The 26,988-nt window shown below is 34.5% G+C and overlaps 1 protein-coding gene across 1 annotated transcript in view; it reads left to right on the top strand.

The window, feature by feature from the left end:
- The window catches only part of HTR2C (5-hydroxytryptamine receptor 2C), a 256,248-nt gene that overhangs the window by 114,257 nt on the left and 115,003 nt on the right, over positions 1 to 26,988 (top strand). Inside the window, exon 3 of the mRNA XM_059049686.2 lies at positions 23,341 to 23,455. Within this exon, the coding sequence (XP_058905669.1) occupies positions 23,421 to 23,455 (35 nt within the window). The 5' untranslated portion in view covers positions 23,341 to 23,420. The remainder of the gene's footprint in view (positions 1 to 23,340; positions 23,456 to 26,988) is intronic.

The raw sequence follows: 26,988 nt of genomic DNA, 5'->3' as shown, positions 1-26,988 counted from the left end.
TGTGTTGAATGCTAACATGGTTATTCTCTAAGTAGCCTTTTAAACTTCCTCTAATAACATTACGATCTTTGAAGACAAGCCTTTGAAAAGTGTTCCTGGAAAAGATGAGCAGAAAGTATCAGACATTGTTATCTGTGTGCTTTTGAGAGTATTATTTTATATATCTAATAAAATAATGTTAGAACAAGCTTAAATAGTTTCTCTAGTCTACCTAAAGTTGGCATTACAGTTCAATGTCAGTATTCTTCACCAAACATATTTTTTGTTAAATTATGTATTTGAATAAGGATGCAATCAAAATACTTGCACATGTGCTTCAGATTACTTAATGTCACCAGTTAATTTAAGGTGACTTATCAGGGTGATTTGTACTAGTAAGATAATTCCAGATAAGAAAAATACAGCTTCCCAAACTAATTTTTTATTCATATTTGGACTCCTCATTCTTAAATCGATATGGTAGATTAAAAATAAGTAATCAAGGACTCCCCTGGTGGCACAGTGGTTAAGAATCCGCCTGCCAATGCAGGGGACATGGGTTCAACCCCTCGTCCTGGAGGATCCCACATGCCCCGGAGCAACTAAGCCCATGTGCCACAACTACTGAGCCTGTGCTCTAGAGCCCGTGAACCACAACTACTGAGCCCACATGCTACAACTACTGAAGCCCACGTGCCTAGAGCCCATGTTCCGCAACGACAAGCCACACAATAAGAAGCCCACGCACCACAACAAAAAGTAGCCCCCTCTCGCCGCAACTAGAGAAAGGCTGTGCACAGCAACGAAGACCCAATGCAGCCAAAAATACATAAATAAATAAATATAAAAAAATAAAAATAAGTAATCAATACAGTGACTTCATAGAAGACTGCTCGTATATTTCATGAGAACTTTGGAAATCAGACTTTCTCTTCCAAGTAGTAATCATGATTTTTCGTTAAAAATTCATATTCAGTATGGGGGAAAAATATGGGGCAGTTATAAATTTGTCTGAAAATATATTATATTCCTAGTATTCAAGAACATCTTAGTAGTAATAGTAGTAGTAGTCGTGTTATTCCGTATTCATTCCCATGGTCCGTTTAAAACCAACATCGCCTATGTTCTTGTATTATGATCTCCCATCTTTGTAATAAAAGTTGGCTGAAATGGAAGGTGAAAAAATAAAACAAAACAAAGAGAAAATTCATCAAAACTGGAGACAGAATTCCCCAAAGAAATCTATGGGTATTCAATGAGAGTTGAGTTTTTTATATACTGTCCCAAGTCATCAGCAATTCTTAGACCATGACCTGCTTCTTTTTTACTCTCCTTTTATTTTTTGAGACAATAACCATAAAACCCAATATGGAAAGTGACCCTACGGGTGCAACCACAAAGTTTCAGTGAGAAAATCATTGTTAAATTACTTGCAAGAATCTCCAAATTCCTGGTACCAACAGTAGACATCAGTGTCCTCCACAACTCCAGTTACATCCAGGTCAAGCCAAAGTAAGATTTTAAAGACTCTAAGCACTGAAAAGATTATGGTGCCTTCCCAGATAACAGAGCACCAGGAAGGCAAAATAAAAATCTTAAACTAATAAGGCAACATAATTTAAGCATATTTTTAATGATTGATTAAATATTGCATAAACTCAGTGCAGAGACAAAATATTCCTTTACTTGAGACCTTATGGCTGCTGGGAGGGTTTCTTTTAATTATCCCTAGCACACTAAAACAAGGAATACTTATTCTAGCTAGAACTATCTATTAATTTGATTTTTCTCAAATATATTCTGTAACATCTGTTATGTTTATGCTTTCTAGGACTGCTAGGATTATACTGTGTTCAAAGAAATGTTTTTGTTCTCCCTTGCTTTACAGACTCTCTTTCAAACCTCACTAGTAGCACAACGTCCTCTGTATTTCTAACCAATAATTTAGAAATTACTGCTGGATCCTGGGAATGAGGGGTTGCAGAGGCATAGAAAAGCTTGAAGTATTTCTTATTTTAATATTTTTGGTTAATTTCACAGCTTCCCACTAAAGTTTTAAAGTTAAAAGGCAAGGATTATTGATACCTTGCCTCTCTTTAGGCTTGTTATCTAGAAGATTGAATCTTTTGGACTTTTAAAAATAAGAGTTTCCTGTCTGCAATATCATCCCCTAAGGGAAGTTTGTCATACAAAACAATTATTTGATTTATGAATGCCCTTAGAAATTTCATATGTTTTTAACAATGAAAACGATTATTTGATGGGGAAATTTTAAACAGAAACTATCTTTTAGTTGCATTAGAAACTCGCAAAGTGAACCATGAAAAAGAAAATATGCCAATAATTGTATGATGGGAACATGGGCCTAGTTCTGGGTTTTGTTTTGTTTTTGATACTATAGACTCAGACTCCTTAGGTGAGATTAGGATTGGGAGTTTTAAAATAAGTTTGTTTGTGTGTGAGTGGGGACAAGAGACAACGGAGAAAGAAAGCTCTTTAACTTTCCTAATGCTGAATATCTATGTTTCCTAAATAATCAGCTCACTGTCCTACTGCTCTATCTCAAAATCAATTATCTTCAACCTCACCATGTTTCTCTCCCTTTACCTCCGCAAGTTCATCGTAATAAACACAAGGAAGTCATTTTAAAATATTGTGTTATATAATTCCTAGCACCATGATCTTTAGTCACTGAAAAATTTTGAAGAGCTATGAATTTTTAATAGCAGAATTACAAAAATTAAGTTTTTTCCCAGTCAATAGTAAACACTAGCCGGGAACCACCAGTGCTATGCAAATAGTAGCTACAGTGAACAAATAATTCCTCCGAGGTTTTGTAAACTTTTCAACTTGGTTAATTGAACAATAGAGTTATGTGTTCACCCTGACTCCCCAAACTCAGTAGGAGAGTTAATATGAGTGTATTTGTCTTGCACGTTGCAAATAAGAAGTGCCAGATAAATGCAACATGATAATAATAATGATGAACTGCAGTGAAGCTTAGTGTCATTTAATTATAACTTAAGAGTTGATTTAGCAAACTTTCCTCTTTTCATTAACATCAGGAATCATATATTCACACTAGGAAACAAACGAATGTCACTAACGAAACAATTTTGTTCAAATAGCATGCTTTCAAGTCAATTCTTCAAAGGTATATAATGGAGCATACTTCATACAGTGTTGAACAAGATTATATAAGCATTAGTCCTTCTCCCTGACTTCAAGTAAGACCACACCCTAAGCTCACTAGAAAAAAACTGAAATACATCCGTTTTCTAAAAGCTGAGATAAAATATGATTCACTGGTACCTCTTGTTAACTACAACGGTCAGGTCACCCATCATCACTTGCAATATAGTGACTTCTAGGGTATACCTGTATCTGCTTTACCCTTCTTCTTTTCACCCGTACTTGGAAATAAAATCTGTATCTAATCAATAGCACCTACTAAGATGATATTTCTAATTTACTGAGAAACCAGTAAGTATTTGCAGAAGAAAAAAGAAGTCTTACATATGCTACTGAAAATCATGAAATTAAGTGTAGCATTTACCTATACCATTTGGGGGTGGAAAATAAGTTTAGAAACTCTGATACAATGCCAAGAATCCATAAAGATGGACTGTAATAGCAGTTACAGGTGCAAACAGGTTTTTTTTTTTTCATTTATCTTAAGTTCAAGTTTCGAGTGGTTTTATTTTCATTGTTTTGGACTCTTAAAGATTTGTGACACGAGGGAAAGGATTTGATGATTACTGATAAAACTATACAGTGTTGTTTATTTTTCTTGTTCATCGTTCTTCTGTTTCCTTAGAGCATGAATTCTCTGTGGGCTTAGCATTTGCCCTCTTATTATATAAACCCTAAGGAGAAGAAAATAATGTCTTGTTCATAGCAGTTGCTTATTAATGGCTTTCTAGTTCTCTGAGCAGTTTAGAGCACAGGAGATATTTAAAGTTTTATGGCATTCTCCTGGGAAGCCATCATCTCTTTGCCTTTCCTCACATTTAAGATTTTAATTGCCTCAGTGTTTCAATAACAATTACAGCCTAATCAGAATTTTTCTTTTCATGATCTGAAAGCTCTGAGTTTTAAATTCTTGGAATCTTTCCTGAAGTAGGTTATATTTGTTATCCAAAGTCTCAGAGGAATATCACTCTGTGCAATATGCGATCAATTTCCCATTTACTTGCTTTGGAGCCTTCACTCTTTTACCTGATTCTGTATACTAAGCAAGCAAAGCTTTTCAATGTTTCCATTTCCTTTTGTGCCACTAATCTAACAATGTACTGACTTGATCACTTGATTTCTTAGTCCACATCAATCCAAATAAAGTGCCTTCTGCTTTTTTTTTGGCATAAATTCAATTCTTATCCATGCTTGTTCAAATCCAATAAAGCTCTATTAAGATGGATTGTGACAATGTACAACTTCTAATTTTTTCCCATTTCGAGCCTGATTTTCCCATATCTATCAAGGAGAATGCCAGGAAAAAAATGAGTTAAATAAATTAAAATGTAAAGGTTTTAAACCCATTTACCTAACAAGGAGAACAAGACTTCGCCTGCTACATCTTGTGCTTCTTCTGTTCCTTGCCTCTATTCTCTTCTAGTCATTTTTCTGAGACTATTTTTTGCCCATGCCATCACGCTCACTCTTCTACCTTTCCTGATATATCACAATCATTCCTACTCCTCACACTTTGATTCTATTTGCTCGTGTCTCTGCCCCTATAATAACTGAGCATTTTCCCCATGCCTCTTATATTAACTGTATTGACTAATTGTATGTTTTATATTGCTGTGTAACAAATTACCAAAAACCTAGTGGTTTAAAACCATACCCATTTATTAGTTCACAGCTTTGTAGGGCAGAAGTCCAGGGACCTCCCCTGGATTCTCTGCTTAAGTTCTCAAAAGGCTGAAGTCCATGTGTCTGCTGGGTTGAGCTCTTATCTGGAAGCTCTGGAGAAGAATCTGCTTCCAGGCTCATTCAGATTGTTGGCGGAATCCAGTTCCTTAGGGCTATATGACTGTAGTCCCTATTTTCTTGCTGGCTGCCAGCTGGAAGCCACTCTCTGCTCCTCGAGGAAACCCACATTCCTTTTCACATGGCCCTCTCTATCTTCAAAGCCAGCAACTGCATATAGAATCCTTTTCATGCTTCAATTCTCTTCACTTACAAACTAGAGAAAATTATCAACTTATAAAGCACTAACAGGATGAGATTAGGTCCACCTGGATAATATCTCTTGCCGTATAAAGCAACAAACTCATGGAAGTGATATCTCATATTTACATGTTCCAGTCACACTTAAAAGGAGGGGATTACGCAAGGGTGAGTGTCACTGAGGTCATTCTAGAAGATTTGCCTACCATGCTAACCCATTATCATGGAAAGCCTTCGAGTGCCTTTTAAAATTTTTTGATTGATATCCACAGTATTGAAATACATTGTAGAGTGAAACTCGGAACACACACATACACAGTTTCACAAAAGCGTATTCTTACTGTGTGCAATAAATGATGTTATTTTCTATTTCATAAAAAGAAAAGATTGCTTTAACCTACTAAATTTAGGGCAAAACTTTTTTTTAGCCAAATTGGGAAAAACAGTCACTTTTGTTTCCCTTTTTGGAAACCCATTTGTAATTTTGGTGATCTGCAAAATTGATCTATGAAAAGGGATAACGTTTGAAGTGAGCTCTTTTATTTTTAATAGTAACTTATCCTATTCTCTTTGTATATTAGTATCTTTGCCATGTGCACATGGAATTACTTTTCATGTAAAGAAAGAGGATTAGGAATTCAATACGTAGATTGTTGTATTTAGGTAGGAGCATTTTATTCTGTGTAAAAACCACCATACTGCCTACCAATATAAATGACTTTTTTAGTAGTTACTGTGGTTGTCACTAGATGGCAGATGTGTATTGCCCAAAATAAAAGGTGCCCACAGAAGGGAGTCTATTTATTAAGTATTAGAATTCTACCTCAGACATTCTATGGAATCTTGAGATTGTTCAACAATAAAGCAAGCCCTAACATGGTATAATTTAATGTCCTCCAGTTTTGAGAAACATTTATAATAGCTTTTGCTTTTATTTTAAGCTATGGCTTTTTAATATACTCATCTTACAACCCCAGCACTATAAATGGATTTGGATCTGCTAAACTTGAGACTGACAATTTTTTCCAATAACCTTGTAACCAAATGAAAAACTGGCATAGCATGAATCCTTCAGATCCCAGTTAATTGTTACTTCTTTAAAAAGGCGTATTTGACCAACCAATATAAATTAAACTCGCTCCTAGCACCCTATCCTTTCCTTTCTTAGCACCAATCACAACCTCCAATGATATGGAATTGGTGTGATTTTTCATACAAAGTCTGTTATACGCAATAGACTTTCTTCTCCATACAAAAAAAGATGTCTATTTTGCCTGTCACCATGTCACCAGCACCTACCATAGTGCCTGACACATAAAAGGCCCTCAATTAAGGCTTATGCAATAAATTAATGATGGATATGAGTGTGGATTCTTTTCTTTTTTCCTCATGAAGTGCTTTTTTGTTAGAGACCTTGCTTTTTCTCAGGGAGTACCAAGGTTAAAGTGAATCACCTTTACTGTCATTGCAAAAAGAAGGCAACTACTTTAAGGTATAGTTTCAAAGTCTGCCTGTGCAACTTTTTAATTAAAATGTTGATTTTTTTAAAAAATCCTTTCATGCATATAATTTTCATGGAGGAAAAGAAGAAATATCAAACTGCTAGCCAATGTGTACTTTCTTGAAACTGTATTTTCTGTGATCCATCTGATTTTATATGACTGCCAGTTCCCTCATGAACATCAAAGATTACTGCCACAGATATTGGTCTATTGCATTTCTTATGATTCAATATGAATTTCTTGGCAAGGAAAGCATGAGTCTACAGATTTGAAAGTATATATAATATAAGCATAATAAATGTTTCTCTTCATTTCACTCTAGCAGTTTATACTGGCAGGTGATTTTGTACTCATTCATAATTCTTTTTCTTTTATAATAACATAAGTAATATAATGAAACATTGAATTATTCCTTGAAGTGGAATATGAATTATGCTGAGTGTAAATAGGACTGACATGCTACTCTAAATCATTATGAATAGATGTGAAGGCATGTGATTGTACCTGCCTTTGTCATTAAAAATTGCATTCTGTCATATTTTAAAGTTTGATGGACAAAATACGCCTTCCCTAATTCACTGGCTCTTCATTTTATTATTGTTGTTTTATTAGAATAACAAATGCCCTGCTGAAATAGAGGCCTCAAGAATGTTTTGCTGATGAGCTTTGAGCTTCAAATAGATTGGACATGCTCATTTTTTCTACACCTGCTTGCCCTGATCTTTTTGAACTTGAAAGTAAAAATAACCCCGTTATTTGACTCTTTTATGCTCATTTCAAGATTTAAGAGCAAAAAAGAATTCTGATCTGTTAAAATCGGTTTGCATAAATACACTCTCCAGTTGGCTTAATCCTCTTTAAAATAGGCTGGGGGCTTCCCTGGTGGCGCAGTGGTTGAGAATCCGCCTGCCGATGCAGGGGACACGGGTTCGTGCCCCGGTCCGGGAAGATCCCACATGCCGCGGAGCGGGTGGGCCCGTGAGCCATGGCCGCTGAGCCTGCGCGTCCGGAGCCTGTGCTCCGCAACGGGAGAGGCCACAACAGTGAGAGGACCGCATATCACACACAAAAAAAATAATAATAAAAATAAAATAAAATAGGCTGGATTATAGTACTATCTTATGCTGAAATCTATAGTTTTTGGTAATCCAGTCAAAAGAAAAGTAGTAATCAAATGATCACGTATAATTTATTTTAAAAATTATTACATGGTAATAAATTGAAATGTAATCAATCAGTGCTTTAAAAAAATTAGATTTTAAGATTTGTCCAGACTGGTTTTTTCTTGAATTTATTAAAAACAACCAAACAGGGCTTCCCTGGTGGCGCAGTGGTTGGGAGTCTGCCTGCCGATGCAGGGGACACGGGTTCGTGCCCCGGTTCGGGAGGATCCCACATGCCACGGAGCGGCTGGGCCCGTGAGCCATGGCTGCTGAGGCTGTGCGTCCGGAGCCTGTGCTCCGCAACGGGAGAGGCCACAACAGTGAGAGGCCCGTGTACTGCAAAAAAAAAAAAAAAAAAAAAAAAAACAGAAAAGATTTCAACTGCTGTTGTATATATAGAGAAAATACAAACTGTCAATAAATACCAGCCAGCCACCCTAACTTAACTCAGAAAAAAATCTCTAAGAACTTGTTATCCTTAAAACTTCAACTCAAAAAGCTCAAGACTATTTTTGAGTGCTTACTATATGTATGCTTAAAAAATGATGAAGTGATAGAAACTTCTTAAAGGAATTCTTACGCAAAATATTATTACAGACATTTAGATTAAAAACATATATCTATCATATTTTATAAAGATGTATTAATAGTGCATTTTTCAATGCACTAAAAACCTGCAGAAAAGGCCCATCAGTTTGAAAGCATGTGCTTTTATAGTAAACCATCATGATTGTTCAGTTACCACTTTCCCTTGAATGGATTGCCAAAAACTAATGATTTCAGCTCAGGATGGTACTACAATCCAGAGGATTATAAAGAAGATGAAGCTGACTAGAGAGCGTATTTATGCTGAACCTGCTACTAAAGAGTGATTTTTTTCACTATCAGAAATAATTTCTCCTTCTGATGGTCCACTTATTCCCATATTTCAGTTCATGGCTTATGTGAGTGACTTTCTTTCCCCACCTGTGTAAATCCTCAGAGTGTTTGTGTATCTTCTCATTTGAGTATCATGGAAACCCTGTTGATTTCAGTTCTAGTCAGGCTTGAATACAGTCAATTCAGTCTTTCTGTCAACTTTGCCCTTTTTTTGAAAGTAAGACTACTTATACATAAATGTATTATAACCATTCCTAACTGGCATGCCTCCCAATCTTTGAAGACAAAGAAAAAACTCTAGATGAAATAAATGTTTATTGTGAGTTGTTTCATTACGAATATATTGTATTAGAGTTGCACATTAGGAAATCGATCAATGTTAACTAAAATAGTTTGGTACCTAATCACGTTACTCTGACCATGATTTTTAAATAATTAGATGATTCTATTGACTAATTTCAGAAAATGCACTTACTCACTAAATCAACATACCTCTTTATTTTAATATCTGCCAATCATTTAGCTTTTTACAGAGCAATTTCACATTTATCATCTTTTTGTCTACACACTAGATTTTAAAAGGCACAGAAGGATTAAATGAGTTGCCCAAAGTTATAAAGTTCAGAAGTAAAAGTTGTACTCAACTTTCTGTCTTTGGACCGCAAAATTCAATGCTCATTCAAATGCAGCATACTTCTGTCTTCCTTTAATAACAGTTAAAGTAAGCTTATCCCAGTATTTTACACACCTTATCTTAAAGGTTTAGAGACATAATGTCCTCCAAAAGTTGGTTACCTGACTCAAAAAATGTTAGTATTATTCAGCTTCATGTGAAATGGACAAAAGACTTTCTATGCGTACTGAACTATGTGACCCAGAGGGAGAAGGCATTATTCGACAACTCTTAAACTATAATAGAACACTTTGTTGCTTGAAAGGAGTCTCTGCTTTGAAAACTACTAGTGCAATTAGTTTTATAAGATGAAAGGCAGTGTCATCATGTGAATCACTTGGGTTAATCCTAGTGCACCAAAGCTAAAAGCCATCTTTCTTGCTATTTAAAACCTTCCTAGTGGAGTTTTATTTTGCCTATAATTGTGTCAGTTATGCTAAATTCACAAACTGTATTAAACTAATAATCTAGGACTGTTAGTTGGTGGGATTATCTCCATACTACTTGTTTGAATACATAAACTACTGTGTTTTCCAACAGAACAAAATTGCCTTCTTTACATTTTTACTCTAGTCATGGAAGTGTTACTTGTATCTAAAAATCACTTTGTCCCCTTGCTATTGTTGTCAGTAAATTAAATGATCAAGAAAGCAACTGTGAGATTTAACAAAGTTTTGCATAAACAACTTATGCTTGAGAATAGCCCTGCCAGCTATTCCTGAAGAGTTAGTCCTGGAACAGCATGCATAACACAACCATGTGGGGCTTCCAGACATCCAGGAATTAATACAGATTTGAAAACAATTTTCTTTCCCCTTCTTCCTTCTGTTCCCTTCCTCTCTCTCTTCCTCCCTCCCTCCTTCCCTTTCTCCCTTCTCATTTTCTTCCTCTCCTTCCTTTCTTCCTTTTTTCTTTCTGCCTTTCTGCCTGACTTCCTTTTCTTGAATATTTAAAGAGTGAGGTGTTCGGGAATGCATTCCAAAGTAGCTTTCTACTGCATTTAATTGTGTAGTCTATGACATTTCCTTCACTTCTTTTATTTAAAGGGAGGATATGAGACATTGGTACTAAACGTTACGCATAAACTAGTGAGACTTTAAACATCTGTGACTTTTAGAGGCCCTTTGCTCTTGGTAAGGCTCAGCATCAAAGGACTGGAAAGAGAATAGACTTGCTTCTAATCTTGGCACCAACAAAAATTAACATAAGGACACTGGATAAGTCATTTATCTCTTCTGGATCAGTTGCTTCAACTGTCAAAACAGGAAGTTGGATGGTCTTTGAATGTTCCCTTCAATACCTTTCCTGAGAGTGTACTTATTAGACATAGAAATTGACAGGTACGATGTTGAACTTGGAGAATGTTATAGTTTCTTATAGGAATCAAAGAACCACTGTAAGGGTTGGTGGTATAAAGTGAAAGAGTATAGACATTGGAATGAACAATTTTGAAATTGAATCCAGCTCTACCACTTACTATCTATAAGTGATATTTTAACATCTCAATTTATTTTTTAATTTGGTATTGCATTGTTGTCATGGCCAAGATTAAGTGAGAAAAACTATATGAAGTATTTCTCACAGCATTTGGCATATAATAATAAATTAGTAAATGGAAACAATTATTATACATCCCCTTTTCATATTCTTTTTTATAAATTTATTTATATTTTATTTACTTATTTTTGGCTGCTTTGGGTCTGTTGCTGCGCGTGGGCTTTCTCTAGTTGCGGCAAGTGGAGGCTACTTTCCATTGTGGTGTGCGTGCTTCTCATTGCGGGGGATTCTCTTGTTACAGAGCACGGGCTCTAGGCATGTGGCCTTCAGTAGTTGTGGCACGTGGGCTTAGTTGCTCCGCAGCATGTGGGATCTTCCCCATCTGAGGATCTAACCCGTGTCCCCTGCATTGTCAGGCAGATTCTTAACCACTGTGCCTCCAGGGAAGTCCCTCATATTCTTTTCATGTTGAGAAATTTCTGCAGGGATTACTCCATCAGGAAGATCCTTTATTCTCTCTACATATCTTAGGGTGACAAATGGTGACTGAGATACTAACATTTCCCAGGGTATACAACAATGACAGATTCAGTGGCATGAACTTTATATAAAGTCCTGTACTGAGATTTTCTCTACTGCCAGATGCAAAATATCAAGCCAAAAGGTACGTGGGAAGCTGATGAATAAATTTCCACAAATATTGGCAAGAGCTGAGTACTTGTTTTATGAATGTAAATTCTCAGTTTTTGGCAAGTTAATTGCAATGACCATTTAGATAATTTCTGGCTTTCTCTGAGTAGCAAGTGTTCTGTGGAATCTGTAGAATTTTTCAAACCTATATATATGTGTGATGTAATATGATTGGCTACGGAAGCACTATATTGCCAACTCTTCTATCTTTGGCTTTTAATTTTTTAAGTTGCTTTTCTATACAGATGGATTTAATTTGGACCAAAATATTTTAGTAATTTAAAATAAGATTGTAAAACTCAAGGAATCTTTCTTTCAATAACAAGTAATGTGGTGACAACTGATTTTATTTCAGAACTCCAATACCAGCAGATGGTGGGAAAAAATTGTTTCAATAGAGAACAGCAGTGAATATAAAATCACAAATATGTTATTCAGTAACCTTAAGGATTGAGGTAATTTGGCAAAAGTAGCTTGCAGAACTTTTATTCTTTTATTTGTAGAAGAGATGAGTAAAATCTTAAAAACATTTAGAAATTATACCAATTTATTTTAACATATATTCTCCATTAAGAAATAATTGATAATCAGTGGAAAGAACAAGAATGTAATCTCTACATGGGCAGGGGTCTTTGCTTTATTTACTGTTGTATTCCAAGTGTCTAGAATATTGTCGAGCACATACTAGGCATTAAATAAATGTGTTGAATAACTGAACAATGCCCTGATGAGCACTTAAGCTCTCTGCTTATATTGTCTTTCTAAATGTGTTGGTTTTTTAATCCCTAAAATGTTCTTTTAGAATCTTGACTTGTTATTTACTAGGAAAAACTGCTTAACCTCTTTGAATCTAGCAGTTTCTTTTTCTGTAAAATGAGTTGTGGAACTTCAAATTAGGTGAAACTAATTGTCATAGTGCCTGGCACACAGTAGGTGGTCATTAAATGTTTGTGGATTTTGTTTCATTAGCACTGTAACTGCATTTTGAAAAAAATAGGCCCCTAGAACTTTAACCTAGAAATTGTTATTTGTAAAATAAGAAAATAGGACTCCTGTGACAGTTTTTGAATGTAACAATAGAAGTAACAACACCACCTATGATTTACTACTTAAGAAGAACAAATGTCCATGGTGATGCATATATTTTTGTTAAACAAATGCATAATTTAGTCAGTATCATATGCCGTTTGGAAAAATAAAGCATTATTTAAATGCCATTTCTGTGATATCATGAAATACTAAGACCCTGAAATGAGAATAAAAGAATAAAGTACTCTCATTAACCTATTTCCCAGCATAATTTCAAAGGTCTATAAAATCACATATGAGGCAAAGGGGTCACACCGTACCTCAGTGAGGATTAGCACAAAATACATTTTCCTTTATAAGTCTGCTGAGTGAACAGAGGTTTCCAATGAGAAATTAATACATTTAATCAATGCAAATTTTCAATATATTTAGTCACCGTTAAAAATTATGCCCAGTCATGCACGATGGAACCACTTTTGAATTTACAACTACTAGAGAAATTCATAGCAAATTTAAATATTGTAATATGCATACTGCATGTGAAGCTGTCAGAAAACCTTATTTACAGTCAGTCACCTTCCTCTAAATGATCAAATTGTTGTCCTGCAAGATTTTTAAGACCTTTACCAAATTAGAGCCATGCCCTGTATTTAATGAATTACCATGATTGCATCTCCCTCGATAGCTTAAATGAGAGAGTTCAAGTTGTTGTAGGCTGTTGTTAAAGTGGAGAGGGTATACTGATGAAAAGACTTTAATGAATTGGTGTTTGAAACGTGGTTCACTCAAGGAGACTACTTTTCTCAAAATACACTGTCATAATATTCACTGGGAAGAAAGCTAACAAAGAAGAAAGAGGCCTAGATAAGTTTACAGTATCTAGAAAGATCAATTTTTTTCTAGAGAAAATACATTGTCTTCATCATATTAGAGATGGCTAAAATAATGTTTTGTGTTTTGTTTTTCTTTTTAATAACTGGACTGGTGGCATATTACAGTGCTAAAAATAAAAACTGGGTTGGGCATAAAACAATGAATTCTGCCATCTTTGAGAAAACTAAATATTTTTCATGCTATATAACCTGAAAGCATATCTCATTTGTAGTTACAATTTCTTTTGAAAAACTTTCAAACATACACAGTAGTAGAGACAATAGTATAATGATCCTTCATGTACCTATCACCCAGATTTAATAATTAATAAGGTTTTTCAATGCTTGATTCATCTATCCCTTTTTCTTTCTCTCCCACTCTCTTTGTTGAATTATTTTTAATCAATTTGCTTTATTTCAGCATGCATTTCTAAAATTGTGGGTATATTCTTACATAACCATGATGTAATTACCATACCTAACAATTTTAAGAAGAATCCATTGGTACCATCTACTATTCCAGTCCATATTCACATTTTCTCGATTGTCTCAGAAATACCTTTTTATATTTTTCTTCTTAATTTTACTTTAACTTTGGATGAAATTGTAGAATAACATGGTGATATTTTACCAAAGTTGCCTACAGTTGGTCTATCTTATACTATGAATCTATGTGATAGAAAACTGTCTCTACTGTACATGAGTGGGTGGAACAGTCATGACTGCCTATATATAGAATAATCTTTCAGTGAGATGTAAAAACCGGTGTTGCTGTTATGAAGCAACTGTTATTTCACAAATTGCTTATTTTTGCCAAATGTGCAGTGATCAATATTTCATAGATTTTTTAAATTAAGTAAGTTAATTCTCCTGCTTGAAAAACATGAATGAAAATATTCAACCACTCAAAGGGGCTTTGAATCATCATGAAATGATTTCAACTTATGAGATTATGGTGCTATGGAGGATGATAAAATTTGTATATTCATTGCACCTTTCTTTTCATTCCCCAGCCCCAAAATACACACACACACACACACACACACACACACACACACACACACACGTACACACTTTGAAATCATGAGCGAAAGGGTTTGAGGATTTATGTTAGTTTGAACTTCTTGACAGATTGTATTTTTGTAAACTGAGATGTACAGGATGTACTGTGGGAGGGCAATTAGAATTCTTCATGAGTCTAGTTAGGAAAAAAGTGAAAACATATCACATGTCATTTGTTGTCTGATACTTTAGCTTTAATGTCACTGAGAGGAGTTATAAAATAGGCAGCTCTGTTTCTCTAAATATTAACACCATCTGATATAAAGTTCACAGAATTGGTGCAAGAAACAGTATTTTCAAAGTTGTCGAATTGCAGTACATTTTTCTCCATAAATAAATACAAAGGGAGGCTTCCCTGGTGGCACAGTGGTTGAGAGTCTGCCTGCTAATGCAGGGGACACGGGTTCGAGCCCTGGCCTGGGGGATCCCACATGCTGCGGAGCGACTGGGCCCGTGGGCCACAACTGCTGAGCCTGTGTGTCTGGAGCCTGTGCTCCGCAACAAGAGGCTACAATAGTGAGAGGCCCGCGCACCGCGATGAAGAGTGGCCCCCACTTGCCACAACTAGAAAAAGCCCTCGCACAGAAACGAAGACCCAACACAGCAAAAATAAATAAGTTAATTAATAAACTCCTACCCCCAATATCTTCTAAATAAATAAATAAAAAGGAAGAAGAGTACACAAAGCAGTAAACAGGTTTTAGTTGAGCATTAGACCACTAAAGCAGAAATGAAACTTTAGATAACCACGAAACTGGCCAGTACTTCTTATACTTCACTTTTCTGTAAAGTATTAAACTCAGAAAATCGCAAATAATTTTGTTTTAAAATTTGTGTGCATCTGGGTAGTCTCCTAATTCCTTGAGAATGAAATACATACTTAAGAATCATTTAAGGAAGCAGAAAGAAGAGATGGGACAGAATACATGCACATTAATTTGCAGGCTGCATCATGAGAATAATCAAGGTTAAAAACCACTTTCACGTTCCTTTCAAATCAAGAGGCTTTCTCAGATGAATGTCATGTCCTACATTTCACTGGCAATAAATAGAAGTAGAATCTAATTGTAACCAAACTTAGCTATTTAGAAGCATCTTACTTGTAAAATAGCATAGAATAATGTTCAACATTTATGAAGAAAACCGGAATCACAGCCTTTTGGAGTCAGAAGGGATAGAGATCCTTTATCACAACCCTTTCATGTCATGGTTGAAAAAGCTGAGGTCCAAATTGGTCCAGTGACTTATCCTAAATCACACATCAACTAAGTGATAAAATCAAGACTAGAACCGAGGTCTCCCACCTCTCAGCCTCGTTGTCCTTTTTGCTATACCTCACATATTTAACACCTAGGGGACTGAATAGTACTAGAATGATGTATACATTATATAGCTTATCAGTTATACAATTAATTTCAATCTTGGCTCAATTTTTTGAATTTGTGATATATTTTATTTTCACATTATTCATTTGTTATTTAATAGTATTGCTCAATTTTACTGATTTATATGCATTGTATAATAATAACTTACAAAACAATAGTAGGAGTTGCTTTTTTTAGATGGGGCAGTTGAACCAGCACTAGATGGATCCTTCCACTCCAAAGTGGCTTTTTGTTTGTTTGTTTCTCTTCCCTTTATATAGGTGATTCTGAAGCTGTGAAATGAAGAGCTATTGGAAAGACGAGAAGTTAAGAGTTCATTCGGCTGTCCAGATGTATCCAAGTACCCAGATATTTGGCAATAAATACATCTGGGCAACTGATTGAATTTTTCACTTTTCACGACTCAACTGGAACCCTCTACAGACAGAAGGGCCTGCTATATAGCCAAAAGTTTGTGATCTCTTAACCTAATGATAGGGAAGTGGGAGTTGCTTCTTGGAGAGGAGACAACAATGTAAATATAAGTGGGAAAACATTTTAGTTTGCAGCTCAATTAAATTTTAAGTATTTTAGCAAAAGATGAAGGAGAGTTTCCCACCCTAGTTTGCAAAATTAAAATCAAACTAACAGAAAATGTTGAACTGTTCCCACCAATGACACTTGTGTGCTTAACTCACCAGTATAAAAGGACTGGATTTTTTATTGTGATTGAGAAGGCCCAGCAAATGCTGGCTCATATTATTAGTATATTATAATGTTTTTTTAAATATCTAACCTCAAGCTATGGCTACATACCCAAGTCCATCTAAAGTATTTCCCCCAGTCACTCTTTATCCCATTATGCCACTCCATTTTACTCATATCAATTCTTACTATCTGAAATTATCCTACTTATTTGTTTAAATGTTTATTGTCTGTATCTCCTACTAGAATATAAGTTCCTGGAGAGGAGGGACCTGTTCTACTTTGTTTGCTGGAGAAAAAGAAACAAATTTTAATTCATGCATATGAAGCACTCATAGAAATAGGACCTAAGAAGTGGCTAAAGCAGGCAGCTTTTATAATTTTTAGACAAGGACACAATAAATTTGTGAGGCGTTGACAGGACAAAGAAACTTAGGCTTTGGGTGCTTAACTAGTGAGGAATCTAAACAGAGTTTGAGCTTGAGATAGTAAATTAAAGAAGTAACAAGGTTTGTTTATATAGACTTCTTGGTCCCAAATTCCCCATCTCTGGCAATAAGGATGTCCTACTTCCAAATGCAAGGAGTGCATACGATATTTATTTCCTGCTTTCAGGGAGACAGAAAGGAGGGTCAGAGTGTCCCTCTTGCATTGTCTGTTTCTTAATTTTAATTGAAAATAATCAATATGCCATTGAAGCATATTTGGGGGCAGCCTGACCTGGGACCCAACACTACTATCACGGAGTGATTTTGATAGCTATTTTAACTCTATCAATTTGGAGGCTATTTTGTATTTGAAGTATTATTTTAGGTAAATGGAATAGGTCTAGCTGTGAAAAACAGGATTTTATATACTGTAGATTTTAGGAGTTAACTATCTTGTAATGTCTCACTAAATTAAACAGTAATCACTCTCATGAAATATGTAAAATGCAAGCAGAAGCATTTAGTAAATACAAATAAGGAGAAACTATTTCATGTTTCATTTTAATTTCAAGTACAAGAGGAACAGTTGAATTTGCATAAACAACCACTTACATTTATCTTGAGGGGGTGGAGGAAGGAAAGGACAGTAATGACACTAGATCTGCATTCAAATAGAAGATCTAATGAAATGCCCAAGAGAGACCCAGAGTCTCATCCAGTTAATGCTCCCGGCCCCTAGCCTTCACTTACAAAAGTACCTCAGTTTGGAGAAGAGATTATAAAATCACCCAACATATATAATTGCATATTCAGAAAAGTTAGATTTCTCGATGGCACTTTATGAGGAAATGTGCATTTCTGTGTCTGAAGGGCTGCATTCTCAGGCAAACCAAAGAAAGATGCAGTAAGCAAGTTGCTAGTATCATATTATCCTGTGATATAGATACTCGATTTAGTAAAGAACTAATCATTCCCATTGAAGACTGTTAGCTTGAGGCTTTTTGCCTAATATAAAGCAACATTTTCTGGCAAAGCAGATTGCTAAACATTCGAAGGTCATGAAATTGCCTTTCCCAAAGGTTGTTCTAAAGAACATCAATTATCAAATTTCTTAAAGTAGATTAAATATAGGCCTGTCTGAAGGCAGAGGACTGGATTATGTTATCACTCATAAGTTTTTCAGCCCTAGGAGTTCTGTGAATTCATAATTGTAGAATAAATTAAGACCTTACTTGAATATAGAAGTTTTGAATTTATTTAACTTCCTAGAATAAATTTCTAAGTGAGCCTAACATGCTTTAAAATCCTGGATTGACTGATGGAAGAGCAGGGTATTTTTTTTTTCTTTATTGTAGAAGAGTTTTTGATCACATTGATTATAACTGGATAACTTAGCAATTTTTATTAAAACCATAAATAGTTATTATCTGACTTGACTGTGGTTAGCAAAGGTGAATTTTTCCTATGACAACTGTATATTTTATTAGAAAATCTCTACATCACATTTGAAGTTGAAAGAAAAATTCCTACAACATTCATTAGTCCTAAGAACAATTTTTGAATTAAAAGATTTCCCCTCAAAATGTTGTAAATCTGTGCTACATTAATATAGTCTTCCCGGGACTAATTTAAACATTTGTGACTAATTCACTTTTGAACTAGCCATCTGCTGAAAGCTCAGAGGCTATAGTAAACAGAAGGAAGATTTATATTTTAAGATTATGAGTCCATAATTTCTGAACCGAGAAAACTGACAAAAATTAAACCTCTTCGTATATTATCATTCAATTCTTAAATGCTTTATTATAAAAAATCAGAGAAGAATGATCTCAGTTAACTGTCTATTCAATAATTTTTAACAACATTTAGTGTCAGATGTAGGCTCTTTGGTATGAGAGAAACCAATCTGCTGCATCACCATGATGAGCTCATGGAATTTCCAGAAATCTAATGTAAACTATGTCTTTTTATGGGTTACTGTATACCCCCCAAATTTTGTTAAAACATCAAGTAGAAACACTGGCATTTCCTTTTTAACCTCATCAATATTATGTTTGACCTTGTCTGGGAAAGAAAGAATAAGAATAAGAAACAGTTTGAGGACAGAAAATGTGATTGAAACATGAACAATCTTTCTTCAGTGTCAAAGGTGGAAAAGGTAATGGTAAAAATGAACTATAAATGGTTAGCTTAGAAGGTGTAAGGAAATGTCCAGGGTTTTCAATAAAGTTGTAGACTTTTATCCTCTCCAAACACAATTAGGACAAAACCACAGCTCTCCCTTTATTCTTAGGATATTTTGATGTCACACCTTCAATCACTTCAATTCTCTCCCTTTCCCTTTCCTTCAATCAGCCAATTACTTTGTACCCAGCACTTCACTAAGGAATGTGGGAGTTACCTGGAAAGTACGCTTAGATGGTTCTTCCTCTCAAAAAGTTGTCTTTAGTACACATTTAGTACACATCTGCCTCTGCTGCATTGGACAAAACCCTTTGAACATTTTCCATTTCCTCACCAACCACCTCCGCTCACCTGGCTAGTCCTCTTCTCTTCCCTTCATCCAACTACATTCTAGATCCTTTCTACACTACTTTACTGAAACGGTGCTAAGCTCACCAGCAATCAATCTCCTTTTAGACAAATCACACCGTATGCACTCTGTTCTTTCTCAGAATACATTCCCTTGACATTTTCCCTTTTGCCTATTCTTTCCACTTTATTTGCTGCCCTCTCCCTTTATGTTTTTTCTCTAATGTCTACTCTCTACTGGTTTAACAGTTGACTCTTAAACCTAATCCTCAATTATGGCTTTACTGGAGTCCAAAATCATGGGTTTTTTTCCTCTTGTTGTTGTTCTTGTTATTACTTCGAAAAGAGAGCAATGTAGATGCACTTTTATCAGCTAAATATGTGTAAAACTGAGATAATGTGCAAAACTGATTTCCCTTCCTCATCTTTGTAGTTTTCACAAATGAATTTAATAAGTATTCTATGGATCACAAGGATGGTCATATATCTCCCACCACTTGGATGGCAAATTGGCATGGAAAACTAGGTATCTCTTAGAGAGAGCATGGTACTGGTCTTCCAAGTGAATCATCACATTATTGCCCAATGAAGGCAAGAGGCGTAGCATGACTAAACTCATGACCATGCAAAACCCTTATAACGTCACTCAGAAGAAGTCAAAATCAAAGCTGTGTGCTGAAGAAATCTTAGCCAGGTCCCGTCATAGTCATTCTTAAATTTAGAGCTAAATGAGAATCACACCAATTAGCTATGAAACCAACAAATTCCCAAGTCTAGCCTGCAACCATGTTGGAAGAGTCAAAAATAGCTTTTGTTCTTTTTAATTCATGCCAGTCTTTCTTCCCCAAAGTGTTTTTTTTTTTTTTTGCTTTTTTAAAAATAATTTCACTTCCAAGATGATTATTAATAATGGCTTTTAAGTATTTCTATGAGTGATACTGATTCTGATAGTTCGAAATTTAGTTCTGAATATAGAGTGGAGATCTTATTTAGGGCCAATTATTTTCAAGTGCTCACACTATTTTTGATGATGTATGCTATATGACAGATGACACATGTTGACATATGGGCATAGATTTCATAGGCATCAATTAAATATAATGCTCAGGATATGAGTTTTGCTTAGTTGAAATTCCACATTAACTGAAGTTATTCTGCAATATCTGTGTACTATTAAGAACTATATGAAAACTAATATTTGTCCCCTTTTTTGCCTTAGCAAACGTAGTTACTGTTAGTGATGCCTGAAGATCTTACAGAGCTTTAGAGAGAGCATGAAAAGATTTGTGATTTATGTTGCAGAAAGAAATGAGAGATTGGTCTGAATGTGTATTTACTGATCCTGAACTTATTTCTGTGACTTAATCTGTAATTTTCTCTTCATGCTTGAGATAATTTCAGGTTAATCAATGCTTTTCTCTACACAAAATTTTATATATATATATATATATATATATATATATATATATACACAAACACAAATACATATATACATACATACACACATATAAATGTGTATATATATTCTTATTATGTTGCTACATGATCAAACATAGTTTCCATAAGAATCATAAATTCTCATTAAAAATTAATCAATTACTCTGTCAGTTATCCCATGTGATTTTTTAATTTATTTTATAAAACACAAGTCCTCCCAAATTTGAATACCTGAACTCACACATATTTTTGTGTGTGTGTTCACACAATCATGAGAATTCCATTATGAAAGATTGGTGAAATCTGAGAGGTATGCAGATCAGTGTTAAATTAGAGTTGTTTTTTGTTTGTTTGTTTCTCTTATTAATTTCTTTTCCAAGGCTTTAAGAGATTTTGCATCCCCTCCCCTTTTTGTAGAATTACTCACAGAACATTTCTCATACAGTAGTTAAGGGGATGATTTGGGGATAAATTTTTGTGTAGGTAGCACTAAGAGAACTCACAAGTGAGAGTTGAGGGATAAGAAGTGAGAATAAATTAAATTTGTAGCTTGACTGACTAGAATAAGAGTGCTGTTGAATAAGATGGGAAACATACGGAGGTGCAATTATTTCTGGTAAAATTTTATTTCCAAATTTCTAAAAGGAACTAGAAAACACTGAAAAAGATTACTGACAAATTTTTATCATATTCCTTGAAAATATTTACGAGTTAAACAAAAGCAATGACTTTTCAATATTCCATGTTCTCAAGCTATTCTACTCTTTCTCCCCTTCTCTCTCCCTTTCTCTCTCTCCCCACCCACACACATACACAACTAAATTTTTCTCATTGACAGCCCACTACATGCAAACTTAACATCACAATCTTCACTTTTGTTTGTTTTTTTGCGGTACGTGGGCCTCTCACTGTTGTGGCCTATCCTGTTGCGGAGCACAGGCTCCTGACGTACAGGCTCAGCGGACATGGCTCACGGGCCCAGCTGCTCCGCAGCATGTGGGATCTTCCCGGACTGGGGCACAAACCCGTGTCCCCTGCATTGGCAGGCGGACTCTCAACCACTGCGCCACCAGGGAAGCCCTCTTCACTCTTATAATAGCTTGTGATCCCCAAAAAGAATACAGTTACATGTTTGGTATGAGAAGAGAGTATAATCAAAATTTTAAAAAAAGAAGATATAGAGAAGGCAACATGAAAAACAGAGAGGTTTACCTACTCTATTCCCAGTTAAGAATTGCTATGCAGAAAAACCAAGGGGTCTCTGTGTTAATCATTAGAATTCACGCTGGGTATTTCTTCAATATCAATGTAAAAATTCATAGTGAGACGTTTTACTCCGTGTAAAGGTATTATTTCCACAAGGAGCACAGCAGAGATCCTCAGCAAATTTGCATCCAGTCTGCTCTTGGCCAACATTTTAGCACACTGAATATAGTGAGGGCTAAGTGGTGAATAATCTCTTATGTAAATATTTGGTGGGGTTTTGCATTGCAACCAATAACTCCTTCAAAAATAGCCTACAGAAATCAAAGGTACTCACTCTGAAATTCTTTGATATTTGTAGAGTGTTCATATTTCCTTCCTAATTCCTTTGAAGATGAACTGTCAGTTCTTAATCAATAATTGAAACTAAATTTTTTTTTTCAATCATCGAGTGCAACTGACCTTTTGTTTGCAATTTTCAACATTATCCCATGTGCCCTGACTGCAGCATATTATCTGTTGGATACTAACTAGTTGGTTCATAGGGTTGTTGCTATATTTAATTAGGTAAACTTAATCAACTCATTTATTTTGGTATAAACCTGTGGCTACCCTCTGGATAATATTGTTGGTTAATGCAAAAGTATAAAGAAAGCTATCTATGAAAAAGCAAATTGCTTCACTGGAAAAAAAAAGTTAGAAGTGTTGTACAAAATATGTTCACTTTATAAAAATGCTTAAAACTTGTTTTAGTTTTTCATTGTTCTATAAGATGAAACCTTTTTACTTTATACATGCTACTTAATTATTAGATCACAAACTTTCCCCCAATAGTTTGCAAATGAAGAAGCATATATTCTTAATTTCTTCTTCAAAATATTGCTTTGTACTCCAGCAGGGGGAGAATTAGTAGAAGCCCCATATAAAGAAAGTATATACAAGAAATTTTAGAAAAATTATTATGGTTGTATATTGGTAAATAAATGAAAACTCTATTCTCTTTGCCATTTTTTAATCACTTATATAATATGCTTGCAATTTAGTATTGATTATTTCTTATCACTTAATAAATATATTTACTTTTATTTAATCAAAGGTTATTAAAGTTATTTAAACCTTTAACTAACTCTCTTTTTCTTTTTTCTCTCCCCAGAAAGGATGGCATAATGAATCCAGTCTGTTAAATTTCCTCTTCTCAATTTTAAACTTTGGTTGCTTAAGACTGAAGCAATTATGGTGAACCTGAGGAAGGCAGTGCACTCGTTCCTGTAAGGATGTTATTACCTATTATTTTTTAAAAATAACTTTTCATAGTAGTTTGCTCAAAAATGTTAAAAAGGTTTTTATATGATTATTCAGCTATATTTGCCTCAATCTGTATAAATGACTTGCATTCCAATAGACTAATATTACTGGTGTTTTCTATTCAAAAACAATAAATGGGAAAAAAACCAATAACTTGAACTCCAATTAAACACAACCACTCATATGTTCAAACAAGTAATATCATTCAAAAATAATTCCGATACTTGTGGTTGCTTTCTGTCTGGTTAAAATGTAGAAATGAGAAAGGTTCTTTCCTCTTCCTTCCTGCATGAATTAAACAGCCAAGAGAATAAATGTCTTTACAAGTCTCTGGTTTTATGAAAAATAGTTAAGGTTGCAAAAGAATGAGCGAGAAGTCAGGGAATAGGGGTTGGAGGATGTAGCTGGACAGGATGTAGCCTTGAAACAATGAACCAGTAGTTAAAGTCAATAGAACATAACATAAAAGTGATAAGAAAAGCATTGAATTCAAGCACTAAGCAATTCAAAACATGATCTAATCCAGGTATATCTTCTTTTTAACTTAGTAAAACGTTGGGTTGCTTTCTTCTAAACCTACTCTTTGAGGAATGGGGGCATGGAAAACAAGATCCAGGGCTCTGTAAACTCTGATCAGTACAACTGAGAAGCCTTGAATCGCCTTGCTCCTGCACAGTCTCCTCTGTGATTTCTATAAAAGTGCTCACTGAGGAAAAAGTTTACAGAGCAGTGTAGATATAAAGTACATCAACACTGGATCCTCTGCAATATGCACCATTATAGCCCATCTTGGATGTCTCTGTACCTTGTAGTGATGATAGTCTCAAGGATATGTGATTCTAAGAAAACTAGAGCAGAGAGGAAAAGGAAAGGGTGAAGGACAGTGATAAAGAAGGGAAAAGAGCCAGGTCTGGGAAAACGAAAGGACAAATGTTCCTACTCCATGTGCCTGTGCCAACTTAGTATATAGCCCTTGATCCATATACCAAATTCAGGGCTACCTTAAAGGGTACCAAATTATTCAGCTATGGAATTAAAGAATTCACATAGAATTTTTTCCATTACATTAAGAGAAACAAGGGATCATTCATTTCTTCTAATAACGCCCATTGTCATATGCCATGCAAAAACTCAGATTTAAAATGTACTCAGACTTTTAAATCAAATTTTAATTTTGTTTATCTACTAAGAATGTCAGATATTTTCATTCAAAACTTAGTAGCAATGAATGTTATTTGAATTGTTCAGATAGAAATTGTGATTTTTGTGTACGTATTTTATGAGACTTCTGTGGGCTTAATAGCAATCAACATAAGCTTTAGAAACAAGACCTAGATTACTCCTCTTCTGTAAAAGGACTATGTTTTTCACTGAGCATGTAAATGTTAGAAATTAGGTTTAATTAGAATACAGCCAATTCTTGATTACAATACTGTAGAAAATAGGATTGACTGCAGTAAAAATCATAATAATTTGCTCATAAGTAGTGCTCAATAAGAATTTATTAAATTGGATTGAATTGAAACCAGGAAACTGAAGTAAAAACTCTGTCAGGATTTTTCCCAACACCATTACTTTATTTAATAATTCACAAAAGATATATTTAGATTCTACAAGCTTCCTCAATAATTCAGTATTTGTCTCATGGACTCTTTAATAAAAAGTAAAAATATATTTGACCAGCAGGGGTAGGCAAGATGAATGTTTTAAGTGGTATTCTACCCCAAAGTTCTAAGGTACCCATAAAATTCATAAAATTTATAATTGGACATAGTTTTCCATGTACTTCTGTTATATAAAATTTTATTTTGCATTCTTCTACCAATTTTACAGAAATGTGAAAGGATTTAGATGTTTTCACAATTTACTGAGAAAATTTGAAGTTGCACTGCATATCCTGTTAGGACCATATTATCTAGGCTTAAAAATAAATATATTTGTGATTCTGCAACTGATGATTGAAGATGCAGCATATTATTGTGAGCATAAAGTCTTGTGGGGCTACTTGAAATGATCATCAACTAATTTAAACCAGAATTTTTTTTTTTAATTTCAGAAGAACATGTTTTTCAACAGCTAGGCCAGAAAAGACCTTGGATTTAAAATTACTATCTGAGCCAGTTCTGCATAAATAAGTACCTTCTTAAAATAAAACCAGGACTTAAATTCTTCACAAATTTTGAAGTACACTGAGTTAGGGCATAGCTACCACAAAATACTTTTGTTTAACTTTGAAGGCAGAAAGAAGGTAAGTTCCAACATTTACTGAGGGCCTATTACGACAAAGGTATTATTTTGAGACTTTACATATATCATTTAATTTTCACAACAATAATGGGATAAAGATCATCCTCATTGTAAAGATGAGGAAATTGATCTTCTGGGAGGTTAAGTGACTGGTCAAAAAAAATCATTTAGGTCATGTAGCCAGGACATTGGCCACATGCCAAATGCAACAAATACAGTGACAGAATAATCAAAGCTGAAAGCAAATACCTTGCTTCTATTTATTTGGTCCTTTATTTCAATAATTTCTATTCACTTTAATCACAAATTAATTATTATATAGATTTTTTGAATCACATATTATTTTAGCTTATTTTTTATGTCCCAGGAAAAAAGAATACATCCAGCATAGGAAAGAATTTAATGATTACTTCTCATTATTTGAAAAAAATTACTATGTATGTCTCCCACCAACGTGATGCTTAGGATATCAGGTAGCTTTGACTAACGAGGAAGTAGTTTTAAGCTAAATGTCTGAAATACTAGCTTTCACCCCTTGTAGAATGAGAAAGTCAAAATATTTTCATGATTTCTTCATTACGTTAAAATACATAAAGTATATTAACAAGATATTAAGATAAATAATGTTTAAACATGGTAGAAAATTATTATCTTACTTAAGTTTAAATAAGGCCAATAATTTTTCAAGTTCAGTGTTCCAGTTTTGGTTCAGAAAGTATGGGGTGTGTGTGCGTGTCTGTGTGTGTGTGTGTGTGTGTGTGTGTGTGTAATATTATAGATACAATTATGATAATCATAATCATCTAGTGTTACTACTGCAAGTTTCTCTGATGACTGATAATAAGTGATAGTCAATCTAATCACACATATATTTTCCCTGTAGAAATAATATTTTTAGCTCAAAGAACAATTGAATGAGATAATGAAATCAAAACTTTTACATGGAGAACTCACAGATTCTGGATTTTGTAATGTCATGTGTTCCATCCCCCACGCGATTTTGTTGCATAGAGAATTGGTTAGCACATATCGTACCAGTAGAGGAAAATTTCTTCTCTATAAATAATATCAGGGTTTAACAACTAGTACATATAGTATAGTTGTTGCTTAGTATTCATTAAATAACTATTACTGAACATAGAATACAATAAGACAGTCATTCACAGATAATAATTCTTGCTTTTAATCAGGAAATATTGAATATACTTATCTTTCTTGTTTATCTTATTAAGGAAAATAAATATCAGTT

Source organism: Kogia breviceps, chromosome X, assembly GCF_026419965.1.
Source record: "Kogia breviceps isolate mKogBre1 chromosome X, mKogBre1 haplotype 1, whole genome shotgun sequence".
NCBI classification, from domain to species: Eukaryota; Metazoa; Chordata; class Mammalia; order Artiodactyla; family Physeteridae; genus Kogia; species Kogia breviceps.
Note: the sequence above shows the minus strand (reverse complement) of the source record. Positions and strands in the feature narration are given on the sequence as shown.